This window comes from Lactuca virosa, chromosome 6, assembly GCF_052849685.1.
Source record: "Lactuca virosa cultivar CGN04683 chromosome 6, Lactuca_virosa_CGN04683_v6, whole genome shotgun sequence".
In the NCBI taxonomy this organism is placed as follows: Eukaryota; Viridiplantae; Streptophyta; class Magnoliopsida; order Asterales; family Asteraceae; genus Lactuca; species Lactuca virosa.
The window spans coordinates 245,258,749-245,281,072 of record NC_136431.1 but is presented as its reverse complement, the minus strand read 5'-3'; the positions used below and the strand labels follow the sequence as shown (position 1 = coordinate 245,281,072).

The 22,324-nt window shown below is 38.5% G+C and overlaps 1 protein-coding gene across 1 annotated transcript; it reads left to right on the top strand.

The window, feature by feature from the left end:
- Nucleotides 1-9,374: 9,374 nt before the first annotated feature.
- Nucleotides 9,375-13,819, top strand: LOC145119521 (protein DETOXIFICATION 27-like). The gene is made up of 8 exons (XM_079055187.1): nt 9,375-9,714; nt 11,104-11,645; nt 11,849-11,935; nt 12,034-12,090; nt 12,530-12,768; nt 12,909-13,027; nt 13,145-13,234; nt 13,458-13,819. The coding sequence occupies exons 1-8, from the start codon at nt 9,460-9,462 to the stop codon at nt 13,494-13,496; spliced, it is 1,428 nt and encodes a 475-aa protein (XP_078911313.1). The 5' UTR covers nt 9,375-9,459; the 3' UTR covers nt 13,497-13,819.
- The last annotated feature ends 8,505 nt before the right edge of the window (nt 13,820-22,324 follow it).

The window sequence follows — 22,324 nt, the reverse complement described above, 5'->3', positions numbered from 1 at the left end:
CACACTTGACTACGGGTCAAGGAGACCAAGGAAGCTCAGGAAATCCTACTCTACTTACATCCGCAGCAGGTGGTTTAGGCACGGTGAGCACAAACGTGCAAGGATCCGTGGACCCGAAGGACACTTCGGTGCGTTTACCAGGATTTGACGGCGACGAATCAAATGACTCATGGTTACGGTACACACCGGTAACTAAGTCAGAAATCAAAAAGTATGCCGCATTCAGAAGGGCATTCCAAGCCCGCAAGGAACAACAGATCAAGCAGCAACAGATAAAAGAGTAAGAAATCCAGTCAGTGGCTAAGTATTGGGCAAATGCTATCAGCAATGCCAGTACCGTAGCCACTATTCAAAAAGTTCAAGACTGAATGACCGAGATGGCTGAAACAATTCTTAAAGCTCAAGCCTCCGGTGCAGCTGCAGGTACCTCCAAAGTCACTCCAACTCCCAATCCAAATCCCACTCCAACAGTCCATGAATCACAAGATGAAGGAACCGCAATCGAGGTTAGTTCTGCTCCCACCTTCGGTCTTGATGATGACGATATTCAGGAGGTCAACAAGCCCAGCCCTTCTGATGATGACCTCATGATGTTTGATGAGGAAGAGGAATCCAGTGGCTCCCATCATTCAACTTCCAAGCCAAAACACAAGAAGAAAAAGAAGAAGAATGTTGTCACTAGAAAAGAGTTCATGAGTTTACAAGCTAAAGTTGATCAGATCTTGGCTGCGGTCAAGCCAACTCAACCGCAACCTGAAGATACCCCGGGACCGCAGTCCCTGATCGAACGTTTAGAACGTCTGGAGACAAGGGAACGCTTGGCTGCTGAGAGGATTTCTCTCAAAGTAGAAATGGGGATCCAGTCCCTTGACAACAACCGTAAGGCAGATCACAAAGACTTTATGGCTGCTGCGGAACGCCTCATCACTGAGGTGACCGCAATCAAAACGGATCTCCAAGCAGCCATCGCGGATCAAGCCACGCAGTCTCAGAAGCTGATAGATGAGACTCACACTGCTTATGAGTCCACTATCTCCGTTCTTCAATCGACCATCAACAGACTGCAACGATCTCTGTCCTCCAACTTTCATGGTCCTGAGATCCTCCAGCTTACCAAGGAAATCCACAGGCTACTCTTCAGCTCCTCCATTCCAAACAATCAACAGTTAGCCGAAGCCCTCAAAGCTCAATTCCAAGAGGTTTTTGCCAAGGTTGATGGACTTAAACAATGGCTTGAGGAAGCTCCTTCGTTGCATCCCTCAAGAGGGGGAAGTGAAAAAGAACAAGTCCATCAATCTGATCCATCCATCTCACAACATCAAAGTCCCCCCATCATCACAGAAAAAACTCCCACACCTACACCATCTCATCACACTCCACCACATATCCCTTCACCGCAAAAGGAAGTCACTCCTGAAAAGCAAGTGACTCCCCCTCACTTCAAAAACCTCGTGGAGAACATGTCATCTCCAAGCTCAACGGACTCCCCTGCCACTGCTCAAAGAAAACAAGACTGGAAGGCAGCCAAACTTGCAGAGCTAATTTGGAGAGAGTGCGGTTTTGACACAATGATGGACGAATCTTTGATAAATTCATGGATCAATCCGCACCGCCAACTGCTGGACGAAGATTACAGACCCCACCTCACTTATGCTGAACTCCCATCGGACGGATACTGGGATGTCCCAATTTCTCCAAATGCCAAATTCTTCACAGTTTTTGAGCAATTTGACCGCAGCCTTCCTGATCACAAAAGACAGCCAATGGAGTTTGAGAGACTTAGTCTCTTCCATGCTAAAAATGCCTCTTCCATTGAAAACATATGGTCTAACGATAGACCATCCGCAGTCAAGAACTATAAAATCCGGAAGTTCAGGAAGGCTGACTACATTCAGTATACCCTCACAAGAAGAGAGCATGATTATGTCCGCACCCAGGCAGACTTTCCATGCATGAATCCGGAAGAAATCTTCCTCATTGCCAAAGTGTTCCAAAATAAGTCCGAGAAGCACCCTAAAATGAAGATTGTGCTTGAAAGGGCTAACACTTTTCTGAAGGAAACAGTCTGTGACTTTGCCAAGATCGATGCGGACATCTACCCCACCATAGCCCAAAAATTTGATCTGCCACCACTCGAACCTACGCCTATGCCTACCGAAGGCTTTCAAGAAAGATCCTTAGGCGCAACCAACTTTCCTGAACTTGGAGTCATTTTCAAAAGGAAGACTGATAATGTCAAATATTTCATTCCTATGACTGCCATGCATCGCCTGACCAAGAAGCAACTAGACATCTGCCGAGTCGGAGTTGAAAGATCAAAGCATACTACCGCAAAAGTCAAATTCGAAATCCTAAGGAGAATCACTTGGCTGGAAAACATCAGGAGGTTTTGGTGGATCCTGATCAAGTTCCTCAAACTTGATAGCTGAACCAAAGTTAAAGAGCTTACTTAGGGGGAAATTGTTGAATCATAAAAGTGACCCTCTTTAACTTAGCTACCGCAGCCACTCCAACTACCGCAACAAGTTCAGCACCCGCAGTCAAATCTTGTTCATCAGCAACCGCAACCGGAGTCTACCTACCGCAGTCACTTAGCTAGGTTACTTTACTTATCTTTATTGTAATACACTCTATTGTCCAGTATGCCTTGCATGGCTACTCATAGAGATGTAATCTAGTGTATTTCTGAGTCTCTATAAATAGAGCTCATTCTCTTTGTATTCAATACGGATAACTTATGCATTCTATCTGAATACACATTTCTGAAGTTATCTTTTCTATCTCTCTATTACTCATCTCTTTCTACTTCAATCTTACCAGAATTCATCTGAATATAATCTCTTTTCGGAGCAAGTCTTCTGTGACTTAATCACTAAGTTTGATCTTCCTTATTAACTTGGTTTGAATGCATTCCTCGTTATGAATCAACTTATGTGTATACTTGATATAACAATTGTTGTCATTTCTATTTCTTTACTTTTCCGCAACTAACTCTCTAACTATCTAACTATAACTTATTTATATTATTGTTGAGCTTTTAGATCCGTTGAGATTAACTATTCCGCAATCTACTTGTTCTAACATTTGTTCAAGTGTGTCTCTAAGTTTTTCTCTCAACAGAAATTAATTTATGACTGGAACCCCAACCTGAGTCCCAGAAGCCCGTTATCCGATGCCAAGAAAAATGCGAACCAATTGTTGGAAAGTTTCCCGAACTCCCAACTCACACAATCCTCAATCTAGACTGCCACTCGACCACCTTCCTCCCTGACGGGGATGCGAAACTCATCCTAGTTTCACACCTATTTATGCTTCCTGAATACCTGATCGATTCTCCCACACTTAGATTCGACTAAGTCTACACGACACATGAGAATTGAAGGATTCTCAATCCTTCTTATTCTCTAATAATCAAACAATTGACAACCTGCGCTTACCAGTGTTAGCGATCCATTACAAGACAAACGTAAAAGACCACACAACCCCTGAAGACTAGATGAACACTTTCTGAATCCCAACAATACTGATAACTCCAGATGCCTTGAAATTATACCGCACTCAAATCTTGAAGTCCAATTAACCGGTGCTCAGAGCACACTTCAGCATTAGACCACTTCTCTTGGTGCTTCCAACAGCCACTCCAAGAACAATCACTACCACCCCCGAATCCTGACGATGTTGAATAACCATCCTGCTGATCCTGACCATAGGCCTTCACATAATGCCTCTGAACCTATCTCAACCCTATCCCAAGATAACCCTGAACACTCCAAACCAGTAAAATGGGGAAACGACCTTTCACTAACCACTTAGTAATTCATGGTATGCAATTGGCATATGACATTTTTGCAGCATCAACTGCTATAATCCTGATCTCTCCTGCACATCACTACAAATTCCGACTCTTCTCCGTTGGGGCTCCTGCTCTACCCTCTCATCCACCAGTGATCCTCAAAGTATCTAAGGCAGGCACGCTCACTGCTCCTCCCCTCAACATCGGACATTCGGCCTTCTTGTGGCCCACCTGATCGCAGAGCAAACATAATGGGCTTGCCCCCTTAGGACAATCCCTGCTAACATTACTAAACCTGCCACACTTGTACCAGCCCAAACCTATGGAACGACAAGTCCCCTCGTGCTGTACAGGTTCCGGCCCTGCTGGCCTTTCATGCGCTGGTCAGAAATCTCGGGTCTCTTCTCAGGACCCTCCAATGTCAGCACCTTATCTGAACCCCTCATACCAATGTGCTCCAAATCTATCTCCCACTTATGGGCTCTAGAAGTCATATCATTCAGGGTCTCGCACCCCGAAATACTCATGAACTCCCTGATATCATCCTGCAGCATATCGTGATACCTCACGTTCTTCATCTACTCATCTGTTCCATATTGTGGTACCAATAAAGCCCTCTCCCGAGACTTGGCAGTGACCTATGCCACAGTCTCAGTAGTCTGGCGGAGACCCAAAAACTCTCGCGCCAACTGTTGCACCTCAATTGCCGGAGCAAACTCTGCTAGAACCCGATCGAGAAATCATCCCATGACACAACATCAACCGCATCATCACCCAACTCATTACCAATCTCTTCCCACCAATCACGTGCCCGTCACTTCAACAGGCAGGAAGCATTCGCCTCCCAGGGGCAGAAACGCGTCCTCAACGCGTTAGCTATATCCGCTAACCACCTCCTACTGATAATGGGGTCCATAATCCCATGATAGTCTGGAGCTCCACAAGCTCGGAACTCCCGAAACGTCATCGCGCGCGTCCCCATCATATCCATCACCTCAAAGCGAAATGCGCTCATCCTCTCATCAAGGATCTCCAAAATTCCCTCTTTAACCGTACTGAAGATCACAAGAGTCTGGTCAATGAAACTGCGCGTAATCTTAGCTGCAATAATCTCCCTCATCTGATCATCGAGTTGTCCGGCTCCAGAGTTCGAGCTTGATCCCTTGTCGGTACCAAAACCGCCAACTGGCCCATCACGTAGCGTCACCATGCTGGAACATACCATAACAACCATCTGAATACTAATCCAATATCGAGGGATCACACACGTACTACAAGTTTCCTGGTCTTATCGCAGCCCTTCTTGAATCGAGTACGGATCCTCTGCTTTCAGTAGTACGGGCCCGTACTACTTTCCACATCTGTCCCTACTTTCCTCAAGAATTGCCTTGACTCCACCAAGTCCCTTCACTAATACGGCTCCCAACACTAATCTCATCCTAGGCTTACCCTAGGTTAATCTCCGACCCACTCTCTGCTATCAGCTGCATAATAAGTCTTTCCTATCTCTCCCTAACTAGCATGTGAATACCATTACATATTACTAAGACCAGATAATTCTTCGAATGAAAGGTGCTACCCTACAACGGTTGGACTCAGACGAGAGCTGCGAAATAAGGTCAGACCTAACCTTCTAAAATTTTTTTAGTTCTCATAATATGTAACTTAACGTATTCGTTTACTAGTTAATTAAAGATAACTAGAACTCATAAAAGCAAAAAGCAAGCAGCATTCGAGCATTGAGTAACCAAACCAGGCATATCCTAAACATGTCATCATATCACTAACTAATCAATACTAGCATGCAGTTCAAAAAAGCACATACAGTAGGCATACAAGGCATCCTTTGTAGATCCTTAGCCCTTATCTAGCATGCACTTCACATATTCACACTTCATATCATAATATAACATGTATTGGTATCTTGGGGAAAACTTACTTGAGGTCGACCGATTGCACGCATCACACTCCTTGTTCTTTATAAAAACCCTTAATCTTAATTTTACAAAAAATATTTTTCTTGTAAAAATCTCTCAAACCCTCGATTTGAGTCGAGACACCCCTAAAGGTGTGTCCAAATCCCTCAAACCAAGACTCTGATACTAACTTGTAACATCCTAAATTCATGACCAAAAATTTAAGTTTTAATTACGAAATTATAAAATCAGTAGTTTGAAAACATCAATAGTATCATCCCATATCATAATCAAAAACCAATATCTCAATAACCAAAACATGTCATAAGAAAAAAACATCAGAGTAGAACTCCCAAAGATCTCATGTGCGGAAATCATAGTGTGATGCGCTGCGATCATGCCGACTCCTTTCCTTTTGAAGAGGAAGTACCTGAAACCAAAACTGAAAACCGTAAGCATAAAGCTTAGTGAGTTCCCCCCATCATACCATATACCATACAATAAACATATCGGCCTAGCATATCTGGGTGTTGGCCTACCCCTTCGGCCTATTTTAACCGGTAACTGCCTAGCATATCTCGGTGCTGGCCTACCCCTTCGGTCTCTTTTAACCGGTAACTACCTAGCATATTTGGGTGTTGGTCTACCCCTTCGGTCTCTTTCAACCAGTTACGTGGTCTATTTCACCCCTACCACTACCACATAATATCCTAGCATATAAGCACATGAATCACATACTGCCTAGCATATCTGGGTACTCGCCTACCCCTTCGGTCTCTTTCGACCGGTTACGGGGTCTACCTCACCCCTACCACTACCACGTAATAACATAGCATACAAGCACATAAATCTCAACAGATAGTGGCACACCAGACAATTATCACAAAGACAATCATCTCTACTCTAAACAACTACTAGTGGGTCGGCAATTGTTCCTTCGACCCACTTATACCGGGAAGGTAACTCACCTCGAATGCTGAAACTCACTGCACGAAATCCTTAGCTGTTGTCCAGGCAACTCCTCGAGCTATCAAGACCAAAATATCACCCAATTAGCAATTGGGTCCCAAACCATGATCCATAATCCATTCTTGGGGTGAAATGACCATTTCATCCCTGGCCCAACAAGATTCACAACCAAGGCCAAAAACTATCAAATCCATAAAAACCCATCAATGGCCTAATTTTCCAAATTGGGCCCAAACCCTTACGTGGGCCTTTCCCTAATGCCCATTTACTTTTTTGAACCAATGTTTTTCCGATGGCCCAAAGGTCCAAGCCCATTGGGCCCAATCAAGGCCTACTACATTGGGCCTACTAAGGTCCAATTCACCATCCAAGGCCCATTAGGGCAAGCCCAGCAAGGCAAGCCCAACCAGAAATCCATTATTCTAAAATCCTAAGTCCATTATGAGCCCAAACCAAAGGATAGGTCCAATACCAAGCTAGCTAACAATCAAAGAGCCCAAAACTTGCACAGGTGATGCTCACGTCGTGAGGTCGTGACTTTGGCCCAGAAAACTTCCTTGAACACGCTCTCACGCCGTGAGTCCAGATCTGACCAAAAATGAGCATTAAGCTCCTAATCCATTAAGCTTTAACATGGGACAGTCTAGAGGGTCTTCTTTAGCCCCAAGCACCATAAAAATCGAAGCTTTTCAGTTACATATGTCTAATACATGACTTAAACACCTACTTAGGTCAAAATGAAGGAAAAAGGTCCAAGACTCAAGCTTGGAGTCCAAATCCATGACCAAAATCCAGATCTAAGACTTATAAGACTTAAGATACCACCATGATCCATAAAGTTGCCAACTTTATGGATCCCACGCATGTTAGCCAACATTACAAGCCATAAATTGCATGGAAACTTAGATCTAGTAAGCAACGAAAGGAAAGGCATAAGCTTGAGGACTTACAAAGGTCTAAAAGCTGGATAACTAGCTGATGATGAAGCCAAGATGCCAACAAATGCACCACAATGATCTTCTTCTTCCTCAATGAGCTTCAAATACCCCAAAAACTCATGAATAGCACCAAGAATGATCAAGGACTTCAATGGGGGTTGAGATTAGGGTTTTCAGAGGTCTTGGGAGTGAAAGAGGCCAAGGAGAAGCAACCCTAATCATCTCATACCTTTAAATACCCGAAAATTAGGGTTTTGGTGCATCAGGCGCTCCTCACGTCGTGAGCACTTCATGCTCACGTCGTGAGCCTTAAATGAGCTTGGTCAACAAGTCAACGATCACTCAACCGAACTACTCCAACTTCAAACGGCCATAACCTCTTCGTTGCAACTCCATTTTTGACGTTCTTTATATCCACAGAAAGGTGGCGAGAAGCTCTACACATCTATCAACTTATCCTCACCTCAAAACCTTCCGAACGAAAATCCAAAATTCATTAAGTCCTCGAACTGCCACTTTACCGATATACCCCTTGGCTCCAAGGCACAACCCAAACTCTCGGATCACCTCAATTACATTATCCGTACCTAAATGGGTCTAGATCTCTCTTTTCCAAAGGCCCTAAGCCTTATAACAACCTATCTTCAGGCAACAGTCCCGAATTAGGAAAGCGATTCGAAACAGGGCGTTACAAATATATCATCCTTACTTGGTAGTTTTCAGCCAAGCGTGGCAGATGATCAGTGGAGATGTCCTTAAACCCCTGATGGGGTATTTCGTGTGCAAGCCCTAAGGAAGATGATTGATAAGCCTCTACATCCTATCACTTGTGGAAAAATTGAATGAGTGTGTGAAATTCCTATCAAGGTACTTTGCTTCATATGGCAAGCAAACCAGGGACGGATCCCAACCTCAGTTGAACTAAAAAAGCGGGGATTATTCAATAGTGAATCGGTGTGCAGTTATTGCTTGAATGAGGAGGAGACAACCGAACATATTCTACTTAATTGTCCATTCGCAAAAACAGTGTGGGAATGGGTCCTTAAAGGGTGTGATATACAGGTAACTTCAATTCTAGAAATTCATAATGCAGCGTCTTGGTATAATTCCAAGAAAGGGAGAAACAACTTCATCAACATATGCTATGGAACCTTATCGTGGATTTGGAAGGCGAGATGTGATCGATTATTCAAGGATCTTTGATTATCCCCAACCAAGGTGGCAAACAACATTAAGTCCCATGTTTTTAGTTGGATAAAACGCAGAAGGAGAAGCTGTAACTATATATGGGGTGATTGGGCTATTAACCCGTTTCATGTTTCTTGAATGTAATTTGTTTGCTCTCCTTGCTCTTCTAGTTCCTTGCTAGATGGGTGGGGGTACTTTTAATATATTCATTTGCTGGTTACAAAAACAATCTACTAACAGTCTAATAAGAAGCATACATTCAAGTGGAATGATTCAACTCCTCGCCTCTCATTCTTTTAAGATTTTAGACACATCGACTTATCCCAAATTACGTACCGCTATCGTTGAATTTCCCGATGATTTCAAGTTTTGGAGCTCATCAACCAACACCCATCCAGAACTTAATCCCAACATCCAATATCGATCCTGATTGCATTAATACACTCCTGTTACATTTTTAAAGTGCACACTCGAATTTCCTAACAATTTATATAAACATGTTATAAACTTACTTTCTATACATATCTCGCTATAGACTATAGCCACAAATGATATAAAAGGACACGTGTGCAAATAAACAATTTCCGCCTCCAATATATATCGTCATTTTCCTCTTCCACTAATTTCCAATTTCTTGCCTCAAAAAGCGTAGGCTATGAAGAATACCGGCGGCGGGGAAGGACTGAACCATGCCTTATTACAACGGTCGGCGGGAGGAGACGCTAAATCAAGATTTTGGATTGAATCAAAGAAGCTCTGGTACATAGTCGGTCCATCCATCTTCAGCCGTGTCGCCACCTTTACCATGAACGTCGTCACCCAAGCCTTCGCCGGCCACCTTGGTGACCTGGAACTCGCTGCCATCACCATCTCCACCGGCGTCATCGTCGGCTTCAATTTCGGCCTAATTGTAAGTATTATGTAATCCATCTTTGGTTAATAAATATTGTTTTATTGCACGCCAGTAAATTCTTATCAGATGACATCCTCTCTTGATAAATATGTTCTTTTTGTCATTTCTCTATACTTTGGGGGCATATTGCAATATGTACAGTGGACGATGGTCGACCTCTAAAACTGCCACGTAGGAGGAACATATAACATTATACACCTAAAAATAGAAAGAATATACGTTTGTTGAAGGTAAAGTTTGGAAAGATAACAATTCCTGTGATCTGTGGCGTATGTGTATACTTGATAAATGCAAAATTATATGCTATTTTTCAATTCTCATATTTTTTTGTCAATGTTCATGCAAGTTTAAAATTGGAAGATGATTTGTGTATAATTATTTATGTTTTAAAATATAGTAGTGTATAAGGTTCTAAATTATAAATTACTGTGTATAAATAAAAATTGTTCTTATGTACAAAAATTTATGCTTTAAAATGATATTTTTATTATATATTTTTACAAAATATGTTTAATGGGTGTTTTTTTTATAAAACCAAATATGTAACTTGTAATTAGAAAATTTTAACAAAATATATGATTCATATAGATAAATCGGTCTCTTTAATGATATAAACTTAAAAAAAATCAATTCTTATTATTTGTTTACATTAAAATCATAAAAAAAAAGGGATTTAAAGAGAAAATTATTTCTAAAAGTTAAATAACAATTATATAACTTATGTGATTTTTTTGTTTGAAATCACTTTATGTTGAAGAAAAGAAGTAGTTCATAGCATCCACCTATTCTCTTTCTTTGGACTTGATAATTGAAACCGACACTGGGTGACTTTTACAGCTTAGTTATATTGTCCCACCAAAAAAAAAAGGTAGTCATTGTTTTTTTATTTTTACCTTTATGGTACGAATATTAATACATTGAGAATAGTCTTTGGACCGATAGACTGGTCCGATTAATTCTATTTGTACCTAGGGTGTTTGGATAGGGAAAAAATAGGTTGGTTATTGTTTATTGCTTAATCCCACCGCAATAAGCAAATTTAAGTGTTTGGATAGGAGTCTTTAAAAATCAGTTTATTGCGGTAGGAATAAGCCAAATAAACTGATTTTAATAAGCAATGGAGGGAATGCTTATTGTTTATTGCTTATTGCTTATTGGTCATTTTATTCATATAAACTGTTTTATTTTGCCAAACACTTAATTGCTTATTGTTTATTGCTTATTCCCACCGCAATAAGCTAATCCAAACACATTTAAAAAAAATGTTTATTCCCACCGCAATAAGCAAATAAGCAATAAGCTAATAAGCTAAAAACTATTTATCCAAACACCCCCCTATATTAGAAACCAATCTTATGCGGTAAACATTTTGTACATTTATGATAGCTTGGGATGGCGAGTGCGTTGGAGACGCTATGTGGGCAAGCATTCGGGGCAAAAAGATACAACATGATCGGGATATATATGCAAAGATCATGGATTGTTTTAATGTTTTGTTGTATCGTGACACTGCCACTATACATATATGCCACCCCGATCTTAAAATTATTAGGTCAATCGGACGAGGTAGCTGAACTATCAGGGAAAGCCGCAATATGGCTTATCCCACAACATTTTTCATTTGCATTCCTATTCCCGGTACAACGGTTCTTGCAAAGCCAGCTAAAAACTCCGGTTTTGGCGTGGGTTTCTTTGGTGATTCTTGCAATCCATGTTTTGATTACTTGGCTATTTACTTCGGTTTTCGAGTTTGGAATTGTGGGGACGGTTGTGGCATTGGACATTTCTTGGTGGTTGAATTTTGTTGGGTTGTTTGCGTATACTGTTTATGGTGGGTGTCCTTTGACATGGAACGGTTTCTCGATGGAAGCATTTTCGGGTTTGTGGGAATTTGTAAAGCTTTCGGTTGCATCCGGTGTCATGCTTTGGTATAATTCTTCCCAAATTTGCAATTATCCAAAATTCTAACCTTGTTTTAGGTTATAATCATCCGTTATCATATGTATGAACATAAATGTTTTAATCATCCAATATCAGATGACATGGCTAGGCATGTGATACATGTGATACCGGATGGCAGTCTCATATATAAATTGATTGTGGATTAATAACACTTGATATGTCTATGCAGTTTGGAAAATTGGTACTATCGAATATTGATACTAATGACTGCATTTTTAAAGAATGCGACCATTGCCGTGGATGCAGTGTCAATTTGGTATTAACTCTTATGATTGTAAAATATTTGTACTAAAATATACAATTTCAATTTAAATTACTAAGATACCTTTTTTATGCTTGTGACGATATTTGCAGCATGAACATCAATGGTTGGGAAATGATGATTCCCCTAGCCTTTTTTGCCGGGATCGGGTATGAACACTCTTCTGCATTTTCAAAGTGGAAAAAACATTTTAATAGTTTTCTTATGAATTTGTTTACCGTTTATGTATTTTGGATTAAAATTAAGCAACAAGCATTTCATAAAACATAATTTAAGCGATCGTACAAAGTATCATCAATTTTATACATGCAACCATGTGATCAATAGAGACTATAATTTATGGCATTTGGCGTAACATTGTTATCATGATTGGGTACAAATTGTTCTTTATTGAAAACAACCATTCTTCCTCCATGACAACCTAACAATCGTTTTATAAATAGTGTTGTCAATCTCAATCATATCTATGGTGTATATCGAGTCAAACTGTACTTATTTTGACTGTTAAATAAAATGTTTATAGATTAAAAATTTATTAGTAACATATACTGTTTTGAAAGTGACATTATTATTCATGTTTTACTACAGAGTAAGAGTGTCCAATGAACTCGGTGCTGGTAATGGACACGGGGCAAAATACGCAACCATTGTAGCAATACTGCATTCGTCTGTCATTGGGCTCGTATTTTGTGCATTGATAGTGACGTTTCATGACAAGTTTGCACTAATTTTCTCATCGAGCACCGTTGTTCTTGAAGCAGTTGATACCATGGCTTGGCTCTTAGCTTTCACGATCCTTCTTAACAGCATTCAACCCGTTATATCCGGTAAACTTTTAATATATTATCTAATTGGATTACCATAAACACATAATCATGCAATTTCATCTACCCTACTGTAGTTTTTTGAGTTATTAGTTTGACAATGTGTACAAATATTATTATCTATCGAGTCTACTTGTTACAAGGGGTCGCGGTGGGGTCCGGATGGCAATCATGGGTTGCTTACATTAATTTGGGCTCCTACTATTTGGTTGGTGTACCTCTTGGAGTTGTCTTGGGTTTGGTTTTTCATCTTGGAGTCGAGGTATGGATAATGGGTTAACTCTTTTTTTTTCTCCATAAACATTGTAGTATTCCTTTTTTGAAATTTATGAAGATTTTTTTTTTGAAATAAATTAATGATCTTGTGTTCGAAAAATAGGGAATATGGGGAGGAATGATTTTTGGTGGAACCGCGTTACAGACGATCATATTAGGGTTATTGACAATTCGTTGTGATTGGGAGAAAGAGGTAAATTTGGTTTTTGACCGTTTAAATTCACATAATAATAATCTAATAACCTATAGATCAATATCTTAATTTTAAGTGATGTACTATCTTTTCTTTTCTCATTGATCCCTTAAACCTAAATTACATATATATTTTGTGTAAAATGATAAAATAGATCCCAAATATTTGTATCTAAGTATTATTACTATTATTTGATATAAACTTTATCTATTCTTCTATGCAGGCTCAGAAAGCAGCTGCAAAATATTCAACCCTATCATAATTTCAAGATCGTTGGATGAAATTTTGAATTACATAATTAAACATAATCAAACCATGAAGATCGATAATTCCGATTGGTTTCAAGAGCTCCTATGAATGAGATACATAAGTTCGAAGGGTAGAGGCTAACACAAGAACATGCTTTCATAGCTCCATGACCCTTGCAAAATTTGGACTCGGATACATTTTTTTTTCATAGTTACAAACCGAATCTCGTAAATGATTGTGGACTATTGCGTACTATGTTGTAATCATAAAAAGAATATATTAATTTGATATTTGTTGCTTATGTTTTACAATTTTGATTGTGGTACAATTTTTTAAGCATGTTTAATATAAAAAGTATCTTAAATTATTTAAGCATGTTTAATATAAAAAGTATCTTAAATTAAACAATATTCTGCCAGAATAAAACTGCAAATTTATTTACTAGTTTATTGTTGACTTTTTGTTATTCTGATAGAATAAAGTCGGTTATTATTAAAAATAATATTAAAATTTAATTAGAATTAATTTAAAAAATTCAGATTTTTTAAAAATAAGGGAATTAATGATCCCTTAAAATCCGAAAATTTCCTTTTTTAAAGTAGGTTAATTGACCAAAATACCGTTTTGCTGAAATTTGTGTGATTATATGATACATGCTACCCTATTGTAATATCATAGACCCTCAGATCATGACTGTTGATTCTATTCATCTGGTGGTCCAGATCTGTGCATTCTGACACACAATAGTTAGTAAAAACAAAATAACATAAGCCTATATATATATATATATATATATATATATATATATATATATATATATATATATATATATATATATATAAAATTGAAAACGTCTTTGTTCTTATTATAACTGTTAATTCTTTTATTCCAACGTTCCACAATCTTTCATATATATATATATATATATATATATATATATATATATATATATATATATATATATATATATATATATAGTTATAAAATAAAACTTTCATGAGAAACGTAAGAAATAAACCATTTGCATGTTTTTTGGTGAAATAAATAAATAATCATTAAATGATACCAAAATAACATGGGTTACAAAAAACTGACCAAACGAACTCCTCGATGATTCATCTTTATAGTCTCACGAAAGATGATTTTTTTTTTTTGAAAATTTTAGTTAATGATCCCGAAAAAATGAATCTCCGAACCGTTTTCTCAAGAGATTTTTGATGGGTTTTCGAGGTTACATCTAACATATTTGCACAATGAAATTATCATAAAATCTAAGTATGGGCTCATGCAACCTAAAGATCTATGTCTTTACGCATTATAGCAATATAATATTGAAATTATCATTAACCCCAGTGTAATCGAAATTTACAAGTAGAATTACATACCTTTAGTGTTACAATCGTATGCACCACTCTTTAATCCTCAGTTGCTCATCAGAAAAATACCATCAAAATTATGATTGTCTCTAATGACTCACACCAAAACCGTAGAAACTAGAAAAACGATTTAGAGAGGCAGGGGGGACGAAGAATTTGTCATAGGCTTCCCAAAGGGACGGATGATCGAAAATTCTAACCCTAGAGGTTTATTTATAGTTGTTAGATATTTTGGATAAATCTAATTTGAATATTAAAATAATATATTTTAATGTAATTTAAATCAGTTTCCTTATCTGTATATGGAGGCTTCCAAAACCCTTGGAGGAGCTCCTAAAACCGTCCAAGCAAGGAGGGTTCTAAAATCTCTCATTTGCTTAACTTTTAAGCAATTGCAGTTCAACCCTTGTACCTCTAATTAATATAATTAGCCCAAAATTAATTTCCAGTTAATTATGATTATTTTTAAATTAATTCTAATCAATTTTTGATTAATTTATTAATAATATAATAAATTAACAAATTATTTCCTCTCTTTTCTTTCATCATTACTAGCTATATCTGGATCTGTTGGAAACCTAAAAAGGATTTTGCTTTTATTCATAAGAATATACCAATTTAGTTAACACCTTAGACAACTTATTTCAACAGTCTCCCACTTGGATAAGTCGTCAACTACAATTGCAAGTATAGACTCTGAATAACGAGCAAAGTGTGGTTTCTGTGACAACCGTCAATTTTTGGCCAAGTCAAAGTCAACTAAAGTCAACAAGTCAAACCGGTCAACTCATCTAGCTCTTGTATATTAGGGTTTCCATTATGATTCTTATTGTACCACTCACAATCTTAATACAAAGTATCACTTAGAGTTTTCACGTGTTCGGAAATTCTAAACCCTAATTAGGGCAAGTGATGAATCTACTCGATAAAACATTATTCCTTAACCCTCGGGGGCATATAACAATCATAACAAGACTTAACGAGGTTTACAAACCTTGAGTTACAAAGTCAAACACTCAAAAAGGTCACAAAAGAAGTCTCTCGCAATCTCTTTCACTCTATCTCTCTCTACCTCAAATCTCTCCAAGAATGTGAAATCTCTCCCAAATCTCTCCAAGTATGTGAAATCTCTCCCAGATCTCTCTCTGTATGAGAAATCTCTCCAAGAATGTGAAATCTCTCACAAATCTCTCCAAGTATGTGAAATCTCTCCCAGATCTCTCTCTGTATGAGAAATCTCTCCAAGTATGTCAAATCTCTCCCAAATCTCTCCAAGTATGTGAAATCTCTCCCAAATCTCTCTCTGTATGAGAAATCTCTCCAAGTATGTGAAATCTCTCCCAAATCTCTCTCTGAATGAGAAATCTCTCCAAGTATGTGAAATCTCTCCCAAATCTCTCTCTGTATGAGAAATCTCTCCAAGTATGTGAAATCTCTCCCAAATCTCTCTCTGAATGAGAAATCTCTCCAAGTATGTGAAATCTCTCCCAAATCTCTCTCTGTATGTCAAATCTCTCCAAGTATGTGAAATCTCTTCAAGCAATCTTCTAAGTGTTCTTGAGTTGAACACTTCTTTTCTTCATCATCCATCTACTGAAATCACTCAATGTGAGTTCATACCCCCTACATTTTCATGTTTTCTTCAAGTTTTAGGGGGGAATACAAGTTAAAACACCAAAAACTTAACTAAACTCAAACAACAGCTATCATCAGAAAAGTTGAGTCTTATTCACGGACTATTTTGACTATCTTAAACTTAATATCTTTCAAAACTGTTTAATATGCAAATCGTTCAGGTTCATACCTTTAAAATGACTACTTGCACATTTCCATACGATTTTTCTACGATTTATGGCGATTTTTACAAAACTGTCTATCATTTCAGAAACAAATTCGGACCAGTCTGTGAATATGAACAATGTAACACAAGTTAAAGACTTCTAAAAATCATAATAAAAATTATGAACAAACTAGACACATTTTGTGAACTCTCAGAATTTACGGATTCAGTTTTCGACTTCGTATGATTTTTCTATGATCTTTCTAAAACAGTGTAGAATGGTCAAAAACTAGTAACAGCTTATAACTTTCATCACACTTTGTAACTTGTTGAGCAAAGTGTTAATCTTTGGGGATTTCATATTTTACATGTGTTTCTTGTTGTGGTATAATTATATAACAGAAAATATTCACTGAATTGTAAGAATCCTCCATCATTACCATTAGTACAAATCAAAGCATCATAAACATAGTTATATTTTTGCTATACATTCGACTTACATAGAAAAGGGTTCTTATACACCTCAAGCAACCATGCTAAACTTTAATAGGTATAGTTAGGTTGCATACACATTACAAATATTTTGATAAATTATAATAGGTATAGTTTATGTTCATTTACATTACGAACTCATTACAAAAGGTTTTATACAAAAAGGGGTACAAATACAAAGTACCGGATTCATACAAAAAGGGGTACAAATACAAAGTACCAGGTTTTCATACAAAAAGGGGTACAAATACAAAGTACCGGATTTATACAAAAAAAGGGGTACAAATACAACGTACCAGCTTCTCATACAAAAAGGGGTATAAATACAAAGTACCGGATTCATACAAAAAGGGGTACAAATACAAAGTACCAGGTTTTCATACAAAAAGGGGTACAAATACAAAGTACCGGTTTTACACAAAAAAGGTTTTATGATGTTAAAACTACATATCGTTAGAATTGTTAGTTTTCAGCTATAATTGCTAAGTTTACATGTTAGAGTTATATAAAAATTGAATCGAAATCGACTTAGAATTGGTGGGCATGCCTTATCTTCTGTTCCTTGTTTGGTTGTGGACCTAGGGCAGACCCATTATATTCAACGGTTTATTTAACTTAAATTTTATATAACTTATATACGCTGAGTAATTATAGAAGGAATCTATGGTTCTTTCTAGGGTTCATTATCGCATAACATAGGAGCATTCATTTCACATTTAGCTAAGAAAATATTGGATTTTCTGGAAATCATACTCTATCGCTTTTACAAGGAAAACGGTTTCTTCCTCAAACAAAACTCTTATGAACTCACCAACTTAATTGTTGAAACTTTTCAAAACTACTTGTATTCTCAGGAAATCTGTGAAACGGGAAAACATCAGCACTTTGAGGATGGGACGTTAAATCGTCAAACAGTTTATTTTGTCATCATAATGTAATTGATTTTGAAACATGTAAACATATACTATGGTGTAACCTTTTCAATTATATTTATGATGGTTGTATTTACTTTGAGCACTATTATACTCGTTGTTGTGATACTTTACATGAAGTCCTCCACCCCCGGACGTTTCCGCCATCCTTGGTTTGGGGGTGTGACAGATTGGTATCAGAGCATTGTTTACAGTGAACTAAGTATATCGAACCACATAAGATATACAAACTATAAATGCATTGGGACTAAAGTCTCTGATTAAACATTTTTAAAAGACTATACTTTTAGAAATAAATAGTTTCGTGTTAAAAGTATACATACATGCATACATACTAAGGTCAACATCATACTAGGACAAAACAAAAGTAATGATTGTTGAATGGCACAAGTAGGCTTGGGGATGTATGGTCAGGTCTGGGAATGACATAGCCTGATCAACTATGTCTAACCCAGAAGTGATTAGCATATGCCCGGGAATGGTTGTGGTGTTGCAACAAGTCTAAAACTTACCAACTCAACCTACCAAGAAACATTAAGAACATAAGTCAAACATTTAAAATACTATAGGAGTATTTTGTGCTACTATAACCAACTTATGTGAAAACTAAAGACCCCTATTAGTAGGTCTATAATGACTGAGTGCATACACTAAAGTTATACATAATTAAAGATATTATAGACTCAAAATCTATGACTATTGCTCTACTTCCTGTTCCTTGTTTGGTTGTGGACTTAGAGTAGAGTCATTTATTCGAAGGTCTATTCCATCTCAGATTATGTATAACTAGTATGCACTAGGTGATTATAGACATGACTGATAAGGATCACCCCCTATAAGTAATTATAGGACTAGATGCCTGTTAATTATCTCTTCTACCCCTATTCTCGCACAAGCAACATTGCAAGAGCTCAACTGCCAGGAGACCCCTATTCTCCTACCCAGGAAGATGGTGGTTAGAACGAAGAAAGCCCCAGAGAGGACCCCGAGGAAATAATAGAGTAAGACCCAAAGACAATTCAGATGAAGATCTGGAGGGAGCGAAACCAAAAAGAAGATAAAGACAAAAAAGAGATAGGAGAAGACTCTGACGAAGAGCCCAAGGTCTACAATACACCCTCCAGTCGCCATACCCCGACGAGGTTTCCATGGTCTGACACCTCGATAAGCCATAGATCTACAGAGACGCAGTTAGGAACAAGGTTAAAACCCTCCCCATGACATAGATGAGGCTTCTGCAACCTCAACAGAGGAGGATTAGTAGACAAAGCCCTCCTCGTCATAACACGCTGCGTCATTCACTTGAGCGTACAAACACGCGCAACGGTCAGCCAAAATCATGGAGGTTGGTTCTACCACCAAGATCACCGTCAAAGTTTTTCCTTACATTAACAAAAACGTAGACCTATTATAAGGTCAAACTTTCCTGAACCCTATGAACTAGAGTATATCAATAAAAATTGGCACGCATGTTATTTCATTGGGAGTTTACCACATATTTCATAACAAGGTATTACAAACGATTTGCTTATGATGACTCTAAGAGTACTTAATGTATACCTCAAGGTTATGTGTAATTAAGAGGCGATCGACTTAGAAATGGTGAGTCTGCCTTGGGTCCTGTTCCTTGTTTGGTTGTGGGTCTAGGGCAGACTCATTAAGTTCAAACGGCCTATCAAACCTTAATTACACACAACTGGTATATGTCAAGTGATCTTAGGAGTAGATCAGGCATGTAACAAATCACAAGATTACATTTGGGTCACTACTAAACTCATAAATTCATTCATATGGACTTTCTTTATGAATTGCATGCAAGATACTTTTAAGTCGAAGCATAATACAGAAAAATCTAGTTCAATAACATCCGACTTGTCATTGCTATTGGAAACTTACCGTCTGTTCATCTTTACAACTTATGACAGAACTATGCCACCGAAGAAAAATTCCAGAACTTCAGGAAGCGCAGCAGCAACACAACCCCCGCCACCACCTCCCCAGTTTGATCCCGCAATGTTCCAAGCTGCAGTAACAGCAGCCGTGGCAGCCGCAATATCACAAATTGGTACGAATGGTACCGGTGGTGCTGGATCTGGAGCCACAAACTCTAACCACGGGGACAGTATAGGACGTACGAGGGAATGTTCGTACAAGGACTTTACTGGTGCCAAACCCGATTCTTTCAATGGAAGCGAGGGCGTCATCACATTGATGCAATGGTTCGAAAAGACCGAAACGGTCTTCGAAATTTATGCATTCCCCGAAGCAAGCAAGGTCAAATTTGCAGCTTACACTTTCTTTGGCCAGGCCCTCACTTGGTGGAAAGGCCACGTTAAGTCACTAACGCTTGCAGTGGCTAACTCGTTAAGATGGGAGGACTTAAAGGCGATGATGCTGAAGGAATATTGCCCAAGGGGCGAAGTGCAAAAGCTAGAGCAAGAACTGTGGAATCTTAAGATGACGGGCTCCGATCTTACGACTTATACCGTCCCATTATGTGATCTAGCACTCCTTTGTCCCGCTATGGTCACCCCGGAAAACAAAAAGCTGGAACGATATGTCTGGGGATTGTCTCCCCAAATTCAAGATAGCGTGTTAGCCTCAAGACCAACTACCTTCAACAACGCCAAGGAGTTGGCACAACAACTCATCGACCATCGTGCCAGCCATGACACTACGACAACTACCCCTAATCAAACAAGAGGAGGGAACAACAAAAGAAAGTTTTGGGACAACAAGAAGGACCAACCAGCCCAGGACTTCACTAAGAAGCAACAGATCGTTGTTGTTCATGCTGCCACAACCCTCGCCACGCCAGCACCCATAAAACAATACGCTGGAACCCTTCCGAAATGCAACAAGTGTAACTTCCATCACACTGGGGCTTGCCGAAAGATGCATTGCAAAAATTGCAACAGAGAGGGGCACACTGTCCGTTTCTGTAAGGCACCAGCACAACCCATCAACCAGGTCCCTGGCATTGGAGTAAGCCCAGCCTGTTACAACTGCGGCGAAACGGGACACTTTAAAAGGGACTGCCCAAGAACAAGAGATGCCGGTGATGGTGGAAGGGTGCTTGCGATCACCACAGGAAAGACCACCCCAGAACCGCCCGTAAATATCAGTACGTGTTTCTAACATCGACATTTAAAGTTTAAATTTCTTTTTATTACTAAAACTAGCATCGATTAAAGTATATCAACCATAAGTCTCGAGAACTCGGCAAAACCCGAATAAGTCTTATCATCTATATAAAAACGTAGGGTTTTTACTAGTGAATCTATGATGGCTAGTGTAAACATTATGGTCATATACCATTAAGATTCTATGGACTTAGAATGTATGATTCCGCCTCATTTCCTGTTCCTTGTTTGGTTGTGGGCTTAAGTCGGGGTCACTCATCCGAACGCCCTTGCAATCTTAATGATATACGATTAGTTTACACCAAGCGATTATAAAAGACCTGGTAGGACTTATATTGCAAATTTCATCACAAATTGTTGAAGCATTCGTGATACTAGTACTCACAAATTAGATTATAAAATATTCATAATGGTAATACCAAGTATAAAGCGGAGAGCATAAAGGCACACGTAGAATACACTATCATTCCAAAACAATAACTCCTTTTAAATCGACTCAGCTCAAGTTACAATAAGAAATTCCAAGGTCGTCATTTAACATCAAGCGGGTTGTTCCCCACCGTATCAATTACTTACACTACGAAAAGTTCCCCCATCTTTCCTCCAAATTCTTGAAGTCCCAGTCGAAACACTAATTTCGGGACGAAATTCTTTCTAACGGGGGGATGATGTGACAACCGTCAATTTTTGGTCAAGTCAAAGTCAACTAAAGTCAACAAGTCAAACCGGTGAACTCATCTAGCCCTTGTATATTAGGGTTTCCATTATGATTCTTATTGTACCACTCACAATCTTAATACAAAGTATCACTTAGAGTTTTCACGTGTTCGGAAATTCTAAACCCTAATTAGGGCAAGTGATGAATCTACTCGATAAAACATTATTCCTTAACCCTCGGGGGCATATAACAATCATAACAAGACTTAACGAGGTTTACAAACCTTGATTTACAAAGCCAAACACTCAAAAAGGTCACAAAAGAAGTCTCTCCCAATCTATTTCACTCTATCTCTCTCTAACTCAAATCTCTCCAAGAATGTGAAATCTCTCCCAAATCTCTCCAAGTATGTGAAATCTCTCCCAGATCTCTCTCTGTATGAGAAATCTCTCCAAGAATG

What these genes read in the sequence shown, in the direction of transcription:
- LOC145119521 (XM_079055187.1), top strand. Translation starts at nt 9,460, where the DNA reads ATGAAGAATACCGGCGGCGGGGAAGGACTGAACCATGCCTTATTACAA. An exon ending in GCTTCAATTTCGGCCTAATT is followed by an intron (nt 9,715 to 11,103) that starts GTAAGTATTATG and finishes CATTTATGATAG; the next exon opens with CTTGGGATGGCGAGTGCGTT. An exon ending in GTTGTGATTGGGAGAAAGAG is followed by an intron (nt 13,235 to 13,457) that starts GTAAATTTGGTT and finishes TCTTCTATGCAG; the next exon opens with GCTCAGAAAGCAGCTGCAAA.